General features: G+C 46.0%; 1 protein-coding gene across 1 annotated transcript in view; it reads left to right on the forward strand.

Moving 5' to 3' along the window:
- The window catches only part of LOC119391860 (fatty acid synthase), a 507973-nt gene that overhangs the window by 67821 nt on the left and 421566 nt on the right, over positions 1-18586 (forward strand). Inside the window, exons 11-13 of the mRNA XM_049415427.1 lie at positions 2661-2918; positions 6361-6577; positions 11193-11447. Coding sequence (XP_049271384.1) covers positions 2661-2918; positions 6361-6577; positions 11193-11447 — 730 coding nt within the window. The remainder of the gene's footprint in view (positions 1-2660; positions 2919-6360; positions 6578-11192; positions 11448-18586) is intronic.

Raw genomic sequence — 18586 nt, forward strand, 5'->3', positions numbered from 1 at the left:
TTGAAAAGCCCCCCCACCAGTTTCTACAGCTGCAAGAACCAGAGTAACAATTCTGCTACTGCATTTACGAATTAGTTCCTTTTAAGCCAGAGTAGCGGTTGTGGCAGGAATTTGAACATTGCGGAATAAAATTACAGGCACACCAAATTGTTTCTATATAAATGAAAGAAAGTAGCCTAATGGGCTTCTGTTTTTAGTATTTTTAGCAATTTCAGGAATGTTTCAACGTGCCTTCGACACTGACTACTGTAATTTGTTAAACAATGTTGCATTGGTTTTTTACAAGCTGATGTGGTTCAACGGGATTGCCACGTTCAAATTGAAAACGCCCTTAAGATGTGCAAGTGAGGCCTCAAATTCAGATCGGTGAACGATGTTTCAATGGAATGTAATGGATGAATTTTCAACAATAATGCCCATCGTGTTTCGACGATACGTCAAGTTTATCAATGCCATTTACTGACCCTGGACAATTACATTTCATTAACTTGTCAACTAAAGTTGCTGTAAACGCTAACGCCTGCATCAGCGCCAACAACATACAAAGGAGGCGAAGTCGTCATCATTCATAGGCATACGGAGGAGAACAATGTAGTCTCTAGTGAGCCTTTCGTTGCAGTATTTGTTTTGTGACCATTTTGCGAGGGGGAAGCAACAGGAAAACCTCGTGATCACGAGCGAAATGTATCATTGGCTTGGTTTTCAAAGACTATGTGGTCACTTCGTTCTTGGTACGCTTCAAGGCTTGGTAAACTCCTCTATAACGTGGTAACCTGGTCTCCCATTGCACCGATGTTTCTCCTGCTAACGGCTATTCGCCCGGCATGAAGGCTGGTAGGGTATATTTCCGGAGCACTTTCAAGCACTGGCGGGCGTGTGCGGCAGAATACTTGAGTGCCACAGAGAATGGCAGGGTTCGATTCCGGCTCGACACCTGTGACCGAATTCACAAAATTTCTCTTTCGTACGTGCGGTTTCCCATTTGTCAGCCGGCTTCGCTAATGATCGTCAAATATTGTGATTGGCAGAAATATTCTCTGATGAAAAGTTTTAGCGCAAGACGTTTTTGTGAATACAGGGCCTGATTTTTTTTCTAGTATGCGTTCGCTGCGATGAGCACCGGCGGCGGCGGCGAACACCATCGCCAACCAAACTGGCTGTTGTTGTGAGCTCACAGCTTACACGTTATTAGGTCGTCCTTATTCATATGCTTTCGTTAGTCGTTTCGTCTAGTAACAAAAGAAAAACTGAAGTACACAGAGTTTTGTTCGCATTTTAGGCCATAAGCGCAAATTATTCTGACACGAAGTCTAAATAATAATCACCGCATCGACGGTGTGATGTCCCGACGATGGGACACCACATCGTCGCTTGGTAAAAGCTAAGCCGATCACGGAGGCAGTGCAAAGCCATTCTAGGTGCAGTAAGCTTGCAATGCCTCCGATCCTGGAGGCACTACAAAACCACGTTAGGGTGCAGAAAGCTTTAGAAAAAGCGCAAGGAAGGGCCGATGCAATGACTGAGAAGAAAAAAAACATGGTTCATCCCTCCGTCATAGGAATCGGAATAGCACGAAAGTAAAACGTGCCCTTATAGAAGCAACTGAATGTTTACTGTGCATTGATATAAGAGAGCTTGCACAATGTATATTGATGTCTGGCAGCTACAGCACCATTTAACGCGGATGCACCCACTTTGATGCTTGGTGGTACATCTCCATGCCGACGACTAACGTCTATGTTAAATGATTAAACAAACCCTTGTGGTAGCGTAGTAGTTAACGGTGAAAGCGTAATCTTGAACGAGTTGTGATAGCCAGAAGAGCGTCGCATATTGGACGCAGAACTTGGTCGCCATCCCGCGGCATGTTAAAATGTGATTGAACACCACGGCCGCACTAGAGGGAAACGCAAAGCGCGTCGTGCCGCCCCGGTAGCCCGGCCGTAATTTTTCTCGGGGCGAGCGCGTACGCGAGGAACGCGGTGTGACAGCCAGGTGAGGCAGGCGCGCGTCGCAGAGCTATTTTTGGTTTGATTAGCGTGATGCTATGAGCGAGGCCGACGCTTTTACGACGCTTGCGTTAAGGTCGCCACCGCGCGGTGTGTTAAGGCATTCACAAAATTGCGCTTGGCATTGACAAAATTGTACTAATCGCGGAAGCCACAGTAATAATTACTCTACTTTGCCGCTCCCAGAGGGCAACACCACCCCGCCAACCGGGAGAGTGGTAGATATAAAAGGCGCGTTTGTAAAGCTTCTAGAGTCTGTGACCGTGGCGCAGTGGATAGCGCGCCCGGCATCTGTGGCTGCGGACCCAGCGGTCGTGGGTTCGATGCTCTTTGACGGAACGTTTTTTTTTCTTTGGCATCTGATCGTGTACATTTATTCGACGTCATTTCCGTGACGGAAATACGTCACTGAAGTCTTGGTGGGCCCCGGCATAAAACACTTTCGTGTTAAAAAATAGTTTTCGCCTTCCAGTCGTCTTGGTCGAATGCATAAGGGACACTGTGAGTTAAAAAAAAGACATGGGATGGAGACAGTCCGCCAGCGAAAGGTCCGCGTGTTTGAGACCCCTGTTTTAGGCGAATGCGCAAGGAACCCTGTGAGTTTTTGTATTGATATATTATACAGCGCTTTACTCTATCGATGGTTTGCAGTCGGTGTTGAGACGCTCCGTTGGCACCGATGCGGCTTGCCTTGGCTTGATGAAGCGTGACGCGGACAACGTGGATTTCTTCCTCAACTCCTTGGGCCATCTGCATTTGCTGGGCGTGAAGTTTGACCCATCTCCGCTGTACCCACCGGTTCCCCTGCCCGTGCCACGTGGCACCCCGAACATCGGGCATCTCGTCAGCTGGGACCACTCCCAGCAGTGGACAGTCGCAAAATGGAACGATTTCCCAATGTTGGCCCAGGTGATAATTTTGTTTATTCGGAAGTATTGTTGTGAACAGCAAGAAAGCGTGAGGCTGTTTTCACCTTACGCATGTGAAGAACTGTTATGTAGTCATAAAAGTGGCACGTGCAATGAGCGAACAACCTAAAATAGCCAATCTATAAGTAATATTACTGTAATCTCGCGCAAGAGGCAGTACTGTAATGGGACTGTCGAAAATGCCATCTGCTCAGTGTAGATGCGTAATAGCGCGCATGCACAGGTGGCTCCGCGCGAAAGACTGCTTGTGGCTCCTTTAATCTTCCCCGCACCCGGCGAGTGGTCCAGGCCAGAGGGTTCTTGTAATAAGGGACCCTCTCGCCATTAGTAAACCTTAATTAAACATGTTTTCACTCTCTGTCTCTCGATGAGACACTAGTGCGAGCCACATTGTTTTGAGTAAATATAGTGAATTGTTTTGTGTGGAAATGTTAGGAAACTACAGTAAAAAACAGCGCGAAAATACAAGGACGAGACAGATGAAACAGGACTAGCGCTGACTACCATGAAATGCGTTTAATTTTGCGGCGCAAATATATACGCTTCTGGAAAAGGGAAAAGACAGAGGGAAGGGAGAGGATTCTCCAAGCTCTTGCGCACCTGCAGTACTTTGTCACCGAAGCGTGGAACGCTCGACTGCGAAGATACTTAGTCTCTTTGCCAGTTAGTGTGGTACAGGGGGAGCTGATACAAGAGTGACCCGCCACATGGATGGCGAAGGCTTCATATATTTCGCGGGCGCGATCATTACGGTACCGGCGAACGATGCGTGTTTGGTGAAAGTTTTGGGCGCATCGAAACACGGCACAATGTATTGCCAGATTGCTACCTATCTTGGTTCTAATGTTGTTGGAATGTTCACGCAGGCGATCGTTTACACAGCGGGTAGTCTTACCAATGTAGTTGCTGCCGCAGGATGTGGGAACTTCGTAGATAACACGCACACTGCACTGGACGAAGCGGGTGGCATGCTTCTTCTTGCACTCCTCACTTGCATAGGTTGAGTTGTTAACTCTCCTGCACAGCGAACGGAGTTTCATGGGTGCCGAATAAACGACGTTGACACTAGCGCGTCCGGCAGCTTTTTTGATGGGATGGGACACTCCATGTAGATAGGGTATCACCGCAAGTTTTGCTCCTTGGTGGAATTCCTGGGGTGTAGTCGAAAATCGCTGCAGGTCCCTTGGGATGACGTCTGCTAAACCAGATAGAAGCTGTTCCTGAATGTGTACCAAAAATCTCAATTTCGCACGCTGAGGAAATTAACAATAACAAATCATGTCGTAATACTCGCAATAACGTATACTGTTGCGTTGTGTATGGTTTTTTATCAAGTATTCACTCTTGGTTATCAATATATGTTATTTCCATATTTGAAGAATATTTGGATACGTCAACTGCTAGACACGTACGCTTAAAATTACGTTAGTGTTACCTTAGAATGCATTCCGGTGGGTATAGTTTAGGAATAGAACATTTACAGCTTACAAGCGGAAGGTAGGCTGCGATGCTGAAAGGCCCACTTTACCGAACTACATCAAGAACTCATATTTTCGGAATATTTAGGTGCATGCGAGGACACTGCTTATTTGGTACTAATACTCCTTTCGTTTTAGAGCAACTGATATTAAAACTAGCACGAAATCATCCTTTTTTGTGTACGTCGCCGTAAACGGCTGCTATATTTTCAAAACTGTTCGAAAGGCTTGTGATAGTTGATTTGTGTTCGCGCAAGTCTTAACAGTATTTATTGATGAATTCAGACAACGCAAATCGCCTTCTCGACCGCAAGTGCTGCACGTGGAGCACTTACTAATTTAAGCGGATGTCATCTTCTTCTTCCCATGGTAGCCGCTGCATCGATAGAACGCATTACGCCGCAAAAAGCAGTCGTGTGCTGCCATCGTGGCTATATACTGTGAAATGCCGCCAGCGCATATAAAAGGCTGAACATTATGATGAGAAGGGCCGGCTAATATTTGCGTCTTTCCTCCGAGTTCTGGTGGTGGGCATGAAAGCATGCATGGTCAGAGATAGACTGTAGTCGGATACGACTAAAGAAGTCCCGAGAGGTCCCGCCCAGACGACCGAAGCGCTGCAGCCGATCGCCTCTGCGACTAAAGCACTGTGTATTGTTCTCTGAAGGCGGGGTCACGGCCATTCGGCTCATGCGTCAGTCTCGAGTGCGCGCCCATTGCGTGCATCTGCCTTTGAGGAGGAAATGGTGTGGACTTCTAAAATTGTATGCGACTATAGTTAATAGCTAATACATGTGATAAATTTCTCGTCATACATTGCAAACTTTTGATTAATTCATTACTTTCGTATTCATTTCTCCCTCTCGCACTCATATGCTTGTCATAAATGTGCGTTCCGCAAGCGTGGTTGTGTAGACCAGTGGCTATGATACTTCTCTTCGTGCCGTGGCGGCCGGGTTTCAAACTCCGCCTCGCCAATGAAATTTATTTCGCTGTATCATTTCTTTATTCACTCCTCCTTCACTTACACCGTCTCTCCGTGGCCGAACTCCTTCCATTTGGCCTGTCAGGATGCTCCTCCTATCCCCCAGGTCACGCGACACGTTTTATACATTGCCCGGATGACGAATGACGACAACGCCACCACAATGTCCTCAAAGGCATTCTCTCTGTAAAATAATTATTGCCAGTAAGCATTGGTGTTTGACCCAGTGGCTAAGACACTAGCTGAAGGACCACGTGGACTGAGGTTCAAATATTCCCATGCCGGGAAAATTTATTTTCCATCAGTTATTTCTTTATTTCCCAGGCGTTTCAACCTATTGCATTACTTTCTTCCGCCACTCTGTAGAGGGTACAAGTGGTTTCACATTAATGCTTTAAAATAGACCACTGCTTCATAGGTGACACTGGAGTTCTTGGCCTACGCACGCGGAGATTAGCATGAAAATAGCCAAGCGTATATCTTGTACGTACTCTTTAAACGAAGTCCATGCTATTTTATTTGGAATCGAAAAGTTCCATGAATATATCTGTGGTCGTACTTTTGTCATTTACTCTGACGATCAACCTTCCCTTCAATGAGATATTGTAAAATTGATTGATTGATTTAAATTACCTTAATGTCGTCCTGCGGGAGCCGCCCTAGCGCCCATATCCTTCATGTTTGTAGTTTACAACGCTATGACTGTTACTGCGACAGAAAAGGTAAGGAAAACATGCGCATTTTGGCAATTTAGTAAAAGTATGTGCTCGGTAGCAACCTACATAAACGGAAAATAACGTGCAGAAGTATTCATAAGTACAAGTCAAAATATACCCCGGCTTTAAAATACATTCACAAACTAAATCAGCCTTATTTTTCGGTCGAAGTGCAAGCGTATACAGCTGCACCGCCTTTTCAAGACAACGTAAGGAAACACGCTTAAGGCATTACCTGTGCAGCTTTCGGAGGATGTCGTCGAGGTTGGTCTCGAGGATCTCGAAGGAGATGCGTACTTGGCTGGACATCAAATTCATCGCCGCGTTGTGTTCCCGGCGACCGGCTACATAGTGATGGTCTGGAAGTCCTTGGCGAAGCGCTTTGGGAAGCCATTCGACGAACTTCCAATAGTACTAGAGGATTTAAAATTTCATCGCGTCGTCATCCTGCCTAAAACAGGTGAGTATGCAATCAGTCGCACATTGAGCCCGAGTTCCAGCTGCTATACTTGCGAATAACGGTGGCCCTATTCATCAATCAGCTGCAATTTGTGATGAAAATGAAGACGAAGGTACTACATTTAGCAATTAGGGCAAACATTTCTAGACTCGCTGTCGAAGTTCCTGACAATGCCCTGTCTTCTAGCAAGGGTTGACCACTTCTCATGCGAGCATTAGTAAAACATGAGCGCGCAACACTTATGCGTATGTTTAAAATGCACAGTATGCAGTTTCACAATAGCATACGCAAATATTTGCGTTAGGCTTTTCACCACTGCGCATGCAATAACTTCCTGGGTACCCACGTTATATTTGAAACCATACGTACCCGCGCACCGGTAACGCTACAAACCATGTTCTAAAACTGCTTAGCAAAAAAAGGGAGGGTACTAGCCTGCGTACGTGAGAAGATAGGGGTAAATTGAGTTCCCCAACGATTACGATACTCCCTAATGCAAGATGTCATCGCAGCTGTATCATCGTCATCATCATCATCAGCCTGTCTACCCCCGCTGCAGGGCAAAGGCTTCTCCCATGTTCCGCCAATCAACCCGCTCCTGTGCTTTGTGCTGCCACGTTATGCCTACAGATTTCTTAATCTCATCTACCCACATAATTTTCTGTCTCCCCCTCACGCGTTTGCCATCTCTTGGAATCCAGTCAGTTACCCTTAATGACCACCGGTTATCCTGCCGACGTGCTACGTGCCCGGCCCATATCCATTCCATATCCGCAGCTGTATAACTACTTTGAAATGTCGATAGATTCACGCAAAAAATTTAGAAGAACACACAGTTCATTAGCTTTCTATTACATTCCAAGTACTTGAGTTGGTATTCGTGACAGACACGAAAGAAGGAGATAGGACGGGTTGCATGTCAGAAGGTGAATAAACCACCAAAGGAGCAGCAGTCACAAAAAAGGCATCGTAACTCCACCGTGGTCTTCATTAAAGTTTAGCAAAGTTATAACTTCTTTGGTGTGTCCTCATATGTCCTGGAGATGGCTTTTATTTTACCATTCCGAAATCTTTCAATGAAGCCTTCATAGAAGGTGTTCTCGTATTACATTCGATCTCGGCTGCGCTCGGCGTTCGTTTCGTTATGCAAGACGAAAACGACGACGAACGCGCTGAAGGACGCTTAAGGACTGAGAGGTAATTTATAGAGGCGGAAGGCTTAGATACCTCCTCAAAAGCGAAAATTGACCATCGGCGTCAGCCTCAACATGAGAGAGGAAAATGAATTGTGAAGTGGTGACCATAAGACGTCATCATGATTTCACAGATAGTCGAAGTTGTGACGTCGCCATCACGTCATCGCAATGTCACTATAATGTCAAGGAACGTGGCTTCACCACATGACGACGTCGCTTGGTTATAGGTGGGCCGACCACGGAAGCAGTGCAAAACGAGGTGAGGTGCCGAGCCTTTGCTTTGCCTCCTATCCTGCAGGCAGTGCGAATTCACGTCTAGTACAAAAAAGTCAGTTTCGCCGCAACGGCGAAGCAATGAATGCGATAACAATAAATTGGAATGTAACGCGAAGAACGGAACGCAGCTCGAAATTGCTAGCGCGTCGCTCGAGCCCAAAGAACGCATGAAAAGAACGCACACAGGACGAGCGCGAACTATCATGCGTTACACCTCGACACTTCAAGCGTACTGCTCAAACATAAAGCAGGACGCACGAAACGAACAAACAAGTACACACAGGACGAGCGCGAACAAACTGTCAAACACAGGACGAGCGCGAACAAACTGGCTTTCAAGTTTTACCTCACTCACATCTTTCAAAACGACGAATCTTGGACAAAAATCAAAGAAGAAATGATCATTCCATTTAAAAAATACGATGAAGACTTGTCCATAACCCATCAGCTGGTGACCTTTCAAGTTGCTCATGGCAATAACGCGAAGTCTTTACGCAGCAAGCATATTTGTCGAACAAGGTCTTATGTGAGAACACCGTCGACGGGCCCCCCATCATATTATGAATATTCCAGACATACCACGTGCATTCGAACGTCGAATAGGAGTTCACAATTCCCAACAGACAAGGTAAAGCCTCTACTGATCGAAAGACATTCAGGCCATTTTCTGAAAAGATTCAACCTTCCACCAGGTTTTCCAGCACCGCAAGGATCGTCATCGCGTACACCTTCACTGCGCCATAGGACACAATACATTATTGAACCCGATGCAGATGATTCCTCGTGTCGCATGCGTTACCCACCACCTGGTATTGCATCAAGTGGCTCAACTGTTCTTCATAACGATTACCACATACCTCACAAGGTCGCTGCGTTCACCATAAACGAGCTGACGAATCGGGAAAATACACAATCACGCCAGGACCAGTCCAAGTTGTGTCTTTCGCCACAAGGGTGTATTTCAACAGTTCCACAGTCTCACCAAAACTCGCAAATGGAACCTAGTCAAGTCATGTCTGCTGTGCTATCAGCTTCCAGTGATCACCCACCAGGAAGTCGAAGCAATGCGGAAGTTCTGGGATCACCAAACCACCAAACCCTGCGCATTGCCAACTGCCAGAAGCATCTATAATGAACGGCATCTCAGAACCATCTGGGGAGCTTTCTGATCATTCTGCCACACTACTTTCTTCACCAGATTAGCCTTGCAATAGAACGCCGAGTGCCAACTGTCTACCGATGACATCAAGGTGCAAGGAAAACCAGACTCGTGCTCCTAAGAGAGGCCCACCTCGCCAACTCTCGCAACAAAAGCAGCAGTGTCAACAAAAGCAACTCCAAGAATCTCATAGACTACAACGGCTACTCGAACAAGAACATCGACGAACTGATACATCGAAAGCACACTTGCGGCATAAAGAAGGTCGTCAGAAAAGACAACGACCAAACCGACGAGAAGTTCAACATCTGAGACACCTCAGTCGCAGGATGGACCGTAAAGGAAGTTTTCTGCGCCACCGATCAAAACGATTGCGACAACACCACAGAAAACGACTGAAAAGGCGCAAAACAATACCCTTCTATTCTGGAAGCACACAGCCATCACCCCATCAGCTTCATTCAACGGGACCACAAAGTGAAAACACCGCGTCTCTATCAGTCACCACAAAGCGACGCCTACGGCACCTGAGCTGCCGTCTCTACAAGGTGCTCCAATACTATTCATTTGTTACATGTCTGCCAAATGTGTCATCATTAATGTCCACGTTCAAGGCATGCTTATGTTGTCGCGAACGCAACAGTCAGCCTCGCCCACCAGAGCTCTCCTTGATATCCCCGGACGACTGGCCTCCCCTGTGAATCTTTTTGTGCTAGTTTCACGGAACTCCCTTGTGACATGGAACTACTCCGCGTTTTGACATTTCAGCTTTAACACTCTGCTTGCTTATGTTTTGTTGTTAAACTCGCGCATTCTTTCGGGGGGAGGGGGAATCCTGTGACGTATAAAGGCAGTAATCTCTGGTAGAAGCCGACGAAGAAGAAGTGCGCGTGGATAGAATAAAAGTATGGCGTATGAGCCACGGCACGTCACTCATTCATAGCGTCACATATATATATATATATAGACGCATACATATACGGTGCATGACGGCGGCGACGGCGACGGCAAAAATCAGCCCACACTATCCATATAATTGCTATCGCAATACAAGCTCTCGTACGGTGGGCGGGGGTGCAACAATACATCAGCTGACAAGAAAAAAAAACATGGCTTTCGCCTTGGAGTCGTCTTAGGTGAACGCATAAGGGACCCTGTGAGCTTTGTTCCATACCGGTCAAGGTTGATCCAAGGCAGACAAATTACCAAAAGAATGAGTGTGTTTTAAAAGAAGCTAGTGCGTTCATTTCGTGCGTCCTTCTTTATGTTTTAGCAGCGCGCTTTAAGTGTCGAGCTGTGACACTTGATAGTTCGCGGTCGTCATGTCTGTGTTCTTTTCGTGCGTCACTTGCGCTTGAGCGACGCGCTGGAAATTTCTAGCTTCATTCCGTTCTTCGCGTTACATTCCAAATTATTGCTATCGCATTTATTGCTTCGCCGTTGCGGTGAAACTGTGACTTTCTTATGCATATAAATAGAATGTTTCTCGGCTAAATATATACCATTTTCTGGCAGTGTCGGTGTGCAAAGTGAACTGCATTCAACTTTTTGATCCGTAAAAACTTTAATTGAGTGTCCTGTATGTAGGTGACCCGAGATCAAGCCTCCCACGCCTGGACGTTCAGGTCTTGCCTAGTCGCCGCTTCGCGGGCCCGCTGGACGGCCCAGATTTGGTCGTCGAGTGCTGAGCTACGCAGGGCATCGGCCCACCTCATTGAGAGAACATGGGGATTATTACTTTTAGTATTTGCCTCACATTCCCAGAGCATGTGTTTGTGTGGGGATATAACTCTAGATATATTGCGATAAACTGGAGGGTTTGGATAAATGTCAGTCCTAAGCTCATTAGCCTTGAAACATAGCAATAATATAGTGTACAAATTTTTTCAATTACAACTTGAAGACTTGATAGATACATAGACATGAATGTTCTCCTGGATGCTACTTTTCATATACTTGAATGCTCTTTTTCGGCTGAATAAAGGTACAGTGCGGTATCTGGTGAACATTATGCGGGCGTCAGGAGAGTTCGAGATCTCCGAGGGTGGCACGGTGGTCGCGAGTGGCACTATTCGTCCGGCTGAGGAGAACGAGAAGATCGTTGACTTAGAGCCAGTGACTTCACCCGCCGATATGCTGAACTACGACCTCGATGCCGAAGACATCTACAAGGAGCTCCGGCTACGTGGCTACGAGTACCATGGCCTTTTCATGGGCATACTAAAGGCTGACATACATAGTAAGTACTGCTATGTTTTCTCTGATTACTAGTCATTATTCCTACAAATGATATTTGCTACGTTGTACACATTATAGTGACTGACCGCCGATTTGCGTCGATCATACAAAAGTTCATTGACTCGTTCTCAATCGATATACTGCACCTGCACTTTCATGGTACCAGCTATGAAACTCGTCCATGCATTTGTAGCAGCATATTTCTGTGGCACTGGCATGGCGCACCTCTTCCTCCACCTTATTTGACCTAAGGGGTATGGGTCAAAGGCTGCATGTTTAAAACATGTCTAGATATTTTCAGTAACGGAAAATGATGAGAGTTGATGATTTCATGTTGCCCTTGTTTCTTTGTTCTGTTTCTGTTCACTCTACATGCAAACAAGATAAAATGTTCCACTGAGCCAACAGGGTTGTTTTTTTTTTTTGAAAAAAAGTCACAGTTTCGCCGCAAGGCCGAAGCAATGAATGCGATAGCAAGAAACTAATGCTGTATGAAGTGAGGCTCGCCAATGGATACTCTCAGTTTGAACAGCGCTCCTGTTGCAAAGGCGGCCGAAGCAGCGAAGGAAACTAGCGTGCGTCAAGTGTCGAGCTGTGAGAATTGATAGTTTGCGCTCATCTTCTGTTTGTTCGTTTAGCGGCGTCCCTTGAGCTCGAGTGGCTTTCGTACGCTCCGTAACATGAGCGCGGACATCACGGTGAAAGCGTGAAACATCCATCTTCCCCTCAGCAAAAGAAAACCGCGCGAGCAGACAGCGGAAGGGCAAGGTTCTCCCTGCGCAAGTATAAGAAGAAGCGAGCGAGCTCGCTGACGACATTTAAATGCGCCGGTCGCGCTCCTAACGCCATCTCGCTGGTAATGAAGAAACGCTTATACATCGCTTATAAGCGCAGCCGTCTCTGAGTCCGTCCAGCGGTAAAGGATGTGTATATAACGCTCGCCGTTAGCTACGTGGAGGATCTGCGTTTCGTGGCGTAGTGGCTAGCGCCACTCGCTGCGGAGGAAGAGGTCCCTGGTTCGATTCCCCGCTTCGGAAGCATTTTTCTGAATTATTTTTCTTTGGGGCTTTTATATATATACATACTTATACATATACGGTGCATGACGGCGACGACGACGGCAAAATCCAGCCGAGCCCTACTGAAAACGTTCCGCATGCCAGTACCATAATTCCATATGTTTCGTACGGAATCCATATGTTTTCCGTATATTTTCCATATATTCTCCGTACATTTCCGTAAGAATCATACGGAAACATACGGAATTATGGTACTGACTTACGGAACGTTTTCAGTAGGGAGACTGTCCATATAATTGCGATCGCAATAAAATCAAAACAAAGCCCAAGCGGCTACGTGTGCCAGCCGTTGTGAGAGCAACGCCGTTTTTACGCCTAAGGATGTTCCTATAGTGGAATATTTTAATATAATAAAATAACATCAATTTATAAATAAATTCCTAGAATCATATAGCGCTCCGCACTTTGTTCTCGCTCACGAACTATGATCTAGCGATTCCGTGTGTACCATATGAAATACAAAGCCCCATTTACTTCAAATATAATGTGAATGTATAGGACTTGTCGTCCCTTGAACATAAAAGATAAAATTACTTCGTTGGTAATAAAGCTCAATGAAGGGGAAACTCGGTTTAACCAAGTTATGACCATGCTCGAATTATTTCGATAAATCGTGAAGTTTGTAAAATCAAGAAACTGACTTTTCGGTCTATAGAAAAAAATCACAGCATTTCCACGGAGTGAATGATGATGTGGGCGAAGCTGCGGAGGTTCATCGGTAAACCGTGAATCTTCCGTGAATTCTGCCCAGTACATCATCACCGACGTGAGATCGGGCGCGTTTATACTAAAGGTTCGATGAGCTTTGACGACTTGCAGCTCACTTTAATTTTAGATGTACTCTGTGAATTTTCATTGTTTAGAAAACCATTGCTTTAGAAAACATCTGGCGTCTTTCGTTAAGCAGCTGGCGTCTTTTCTTTTTGCTTTAGAAACATCTGGCGTTCTTCCGTTTTGCTTTTACAAAACATCTGGCGTCTTTCGTTGGTTTATTTCATCAATCAACGGCGTTTTGAACAAAATTTTTATTGTTTAATCACGCACAGGAGAAATCTCACCAGGCACTACCTTGGAGGTAAAGAATGGCTGCTAATGGGAATGAGAGACAGAAGAAGTCGGCTTTTAGCTACCGCTGCGAATTTTTTATTGTTCAACAACGCACAGGAAAAATCTCCCACCGGCACCACCTTGGAGGTCAAAGCGTAAGACTGGTTACGCACTACGACTACGACTACGAGGGACGAACGGGTGCCGCCTTAAGGAGCTTCGCCCCTAATATCAAAATCTAACGTAGCAATAGCCACACGCTAAAGCGGCATTGCAATTACCGCTAACCCACGCATGCGCTTTTGAAGAGTCCGCGAGGGCTGCCTGAGCATGGAGCCTCCCGCCTCCCATGACCGCGGGACGCTGACCAGGCAGACGGTCAAGTCAAGCTATGACAGGCTGCCCACATACGTACAAGGAGATCGAAAGCAGTGATTGTGCGACCAGGCCAATAAGCAAGAAAGCTGCGAGGAGACGATCAGTGCCGTCTTTCACATACACCAAGAAATAACGAAAGCAAATATCATAGTGTTCATGTGGAAGCATTTGCAGGGACAACAAATCACCGCAGCCCCTAGCACCAACTGGTACATAAGAGTGCTACCGACTGCAGAGTATCGTCTATCGTGAATGCACGTGGTGTGCGGCCTCGTGAAAATTAAACTAGGGTCGTGACTAGGGTGGCTGCGTGTTCTAACTCGACGGCGTTACACGGTGCGCTCGAAGAAAAACACGCCTGTCACAAAATTAGAAAGACGTAAGCGCATTTTTACTAATTTGTTTCAAGAAATACTTCGTTAAATCGGGTTTGGAGTCAAGTTTGTTGCGTTAATTCGGGCTGATGACAACATCGAACTTTACGGGCAGCTGCAGGCGAATGCAAATTCCTTCGTTAGATCGGGAACTTCGTAAAATCGGGTTTTGTTAGACTGTACGGTTAGAGTGTTAGCTGTACAGTCATTCGCCAGATGTGTGTCGCGTCCCTCTGCCATTTTTTAAGACTGATTATTTTAACGAAGCAGCACCACACATTCTTTGCATGAGATTCAAATAAATTGCACTTGGATACCTTCCTTCTTCCGAACTTATTAAGCACACGCCATGTGCTCAGAAGTACAGCGCAAAAACTTATACACTCTTACTCAGATACCGCTTAAAATGCTAGATACAGCCAGGAAACCGGACATATTTCGCCTGGTTTCCTGGATATCGCCAGCATTTAAACAGGACCTGATTAAGAGTGTACTTACCAACAGGAATCTTGTAGAATGCTACGACTTGCGCTAGTATTCGTCGCCCATGAGATTGATACGGTTTGTGTTTCAAGAGAAGAGAGTTCTCTAAATTTAGAGGTAACTGATTATGAAGACGACCATGGGCACAATAGAAATAGTCGCGTCACTATTACATCAATTTTAAGTCATAAGACATGATTTACATGCAGTGGTTTTATAGTATTTCTGTGCATGTATATTATCACGTATATAGCAGTGTTTTGAGTAAGTGAAAGTGCTTGCTGCTTGTGTAGAATGTCGTACGGCACTATTTACCAGAACTAGACTGTGATGAACAGCAAGAACACCAGGAAAATTCTGCATCAGTACATAGCCAGCCTCATTACACTCAATTGCAACAAGCGTGAGCAATCCCGAAGACCACTTGTGGAAAAGAACTTCATTTTGCAGTCCATTGCCCGTTGCTAAACGTGAACTTGGTCGGCGAATTCGGTGCCGTATTCGTTAAGTTATACCTGATTGCAACAGCAAAGCAAACGTCCTCATCCTCATCATCCTTTGAAAGTTAGAGCTACAGTCTGATCACTACCGACGTCACCATCACTACCACGTGAAAACTCATCACTACCACGTGACGATATTCTTCTGCGGTCAACCTCCTGCAGACAAGTAACAGATCAAGAGTCCTGCATGTTAGAAACTTAGCTAGAAAAATCAGATTGAAGCAGGTGCTACCATGCATATGCATTTCTGGGCTTGCTTTATTAATTGTCACCAATCCACACGGGAAAAACATCAATTAAATGTTGTATTCATGATCCGTGGCGCACTTTTTCGGCTTGCCTAATGATTTCCCAACTGTATAATTTGATGTCTAGCTTCGAGGGCTGTGCCAAAGCAACTTTCTAGACCATACAGAGTAAGGACTGAAGGAAGCGAGAAGGAAGTTATTTCAGCAGCGTGTCAGTGGAACAGGCTTTGTCGATAGTATACAGCAATCTTCAATTTTAACCTCGCAATGACAGTAGATTTCTGGCATTCAAAGACGCATTGCTAGGTTGTATTGAAAACAGAAACAGCGTATTTGGAACAAACAACAAATAAAACGGTTGCTCGCGGTCGTATTTTCTTGCAGGCGAGCTGCCAAGTCTTTTTCATCTTATGCGAATTATTGTAATATAAGCATTTTTAAAATATTTTCGATGGCTTTGGGCCGGTGCGCAAACCATACTCGTCAGAGTCTTTTTAACACGAAAGTGTTTTATGCCGGGGTCCACCAAGTACATCCGTCAAGGATATGACGTTGATAAAATGGACGCCAACTGGTAAGAAAGAAAAAAACCAAGAAAAAGATGCCCCGCTAGGAATCGAACCCACGCCCTTGCCGCCGCGACGGCAAGCGCCCGACGCCCTTCCGACTAAGTTAACTTGGCAGTGCAGGATACGGCACGAACGCGCCTTATGTCTTTCACACATTCTATTTTGCACTGTGCTCTCTGTTGGCGATGTAGGTAGGCGGCGCGGAGCCGGGCGGTGCCGCCGTCTGTGAGAGGTGAAAACAAGTAATGCGTCACGATCCACACTTTCTAGCGTTTACTCTGAGATCACGCGCGATATCAGAGCACATGGTTAAGACGTCTCGGTGTGCGTCGGCGCGCTGCCATCGCCGAGGCACCCTTGACGCAGTTCGTTCTTTGCCTTTCGCTTCGCGTTAGCGTGCGTCGGCTCATCGGAGTAGCGCAGCTTCCACATGCACCGCCGACTCCGCCGCCGACTACTTCGATTGCGAGAGCACCGACTAACAAAACTGCTGCAATACGCGTTGCAAAAAGGACGCAAATTCGACGGGCGAATGTCGTGCCTTGGTGGAGCGAGACCAGCGCCTGCGAGACAGAGGCCAGCGGGACGCGTTTGCGGCTCAGGCTACGAACATCTACCTCCCGTGTTGCTGAAGCGCAGCGTGTGGTAGTGTATGCATGAGCGCAGGCGTCAGTCACCCATTACTAGAAAGCGCACCCCGTCCCGTTTCTCTTCTTAATTGACGACGCTTTGAAGAAGTGCATACCGGGTACCAGTGTTGGTTATTAGATTGTTGATATCATCCTTACGCGGGATTCACGATTCGCTGTGTCCAAATATATGTTCACAACGCCAGCTACCACAACGGTTTAATCATGATCAGGACGTTAGTCGTCGCGATAGAGACATGCCGTCAACATGGGTGCATCCACGTCAAACGGTGCTATAGCGGCCAAACACGAATAGACATTGTACAAGCTCTCATATATTGCTACGCAATAAACACTACTTCTGTGAAGACACGTTTCACTTTCGTGTTATACCGAATCCTATGACGGAGGGATCAGCCATGTTTTTTACACTGCTTTTGTGCCAAATTCGTAGATGTTCCTCGCATTCAAAAATTAGCGCAGCTTTAACTAAGTCGCGCAAGGCTATGTCACAGCAGAGGTGGTAGGCACCTAGCTGAGCCTGGCTTGGCTAGGCTTTTACCCTCTCACCTGTCTCTTTCGCGCCCCTTGCTATACTATACTACACGTGGCTATGCTTGCTCTCTTTTTCTTCTTTTTTCTGATTGTGTCTTTCTATCCATTTGTCTTTCTAACCTTTTCTGCCTTTCTTCTCTTTCTTTCTCTCTCTTTTTGCTGTTTCTTTCAGTCTTTCTTTCTTTCGCTGTCTCTCTCTCTCTGTAGTTCCCTCGCTTCCTATTTTTTAGTCTTTCTTTCTATTTCTCCATTTCTCTCCATCTTTTTTTACTCGTTCACCCCTCCTCCTTCCCTCCCCTCCACTCTCACATCGGTCCTAATCACTCACAATTCCCTTTCCCACCCCCCTTGCTGTACTATACTATACAAGGCTAGGCTAGGCTGCGCTAGCCTGCCTGGATAGCCAAGTGGTTACCATGCTTGCCTTCGGATCGTGAGGACGCGATTTCGAGTCCCGCCTCTCTCTCTCTCTCACTCTGTTCACGGCAAACCTCGATCATAACATCTTTTCTGTAAAACTCCTATAGGACTGCTACATGCCAGAGAAATTTGGCAAATCCCATTACTAACCACAGTGGTCCACTAAAGATTAACGAGGAAACACACGGGCGGCAAATACCGATTAAGATTTCTGTTCAGAGTAATAATTGAGGGAGACTTAAACGAATTATCGGAATTAAAGCAGGGATAAACACCGGGGTCTTACGTTCCAGCTTATCTTGTTAACCATATGTACAGAGTGCTTGGGCGGTGGCTGAGCACGTTCCGGTTCGTGATGATGATAATTTTCTATCTACGACACACGGCAGACCTCGACAATAAAAGTTCTTCTGTGATACCTGCGCTCTTTCATGTCCGTCCTTCTTCTTCGCTCCTTCGTGGTTGCGCGGTAGGCTACCAGTTCCTTCCATGGTCGAAAATGCGGAACTTTTTGTCTTTTCGGGGTTCCCGTGTTTTTTTTTTGTTTTTTTTTGTTAGACATAACCATATAAATCCAACAGACCAATAAGAAAACGAAAGCAAAGGGGAGGTTACATGTGACATTTTTAAATGCAGCGCAGTGATTATGGCGTGAATTGAAATGAATGAAAGCGGACGAAAAATCACCCGTTCTGTCGATTTGATCGTAACCCACAACCTTCGAATTACTTGGAATTACAGCTGAAACGTCGCTTTGTGGCTTCGATTGTCCTTCATGCAGTCAAACAGGGCACTTCTCTCCTAGAAACTCTTACTTAATTACACATAGGTGGTTCCGATCTCAAGCGTGCATGG

The sequence above is a fragment of the Rhipicephalus sanguineus genome, chromosome 4 (assembly GCF_013339695.2).
Source record: "Rhipicephalus sanguineus isolate Rsan-2018 chromosome 4, BIME_Rsan_1.4, whole genome shotgun sequence".
In the NCBI taxonomy this organism is placed as follows: Eukaryota; Metazoa; Arthropoda; class Arachnida; order Ixodida; family Ixodidae; genus Rhipicephalus; species Rhipicephalus sanguineus.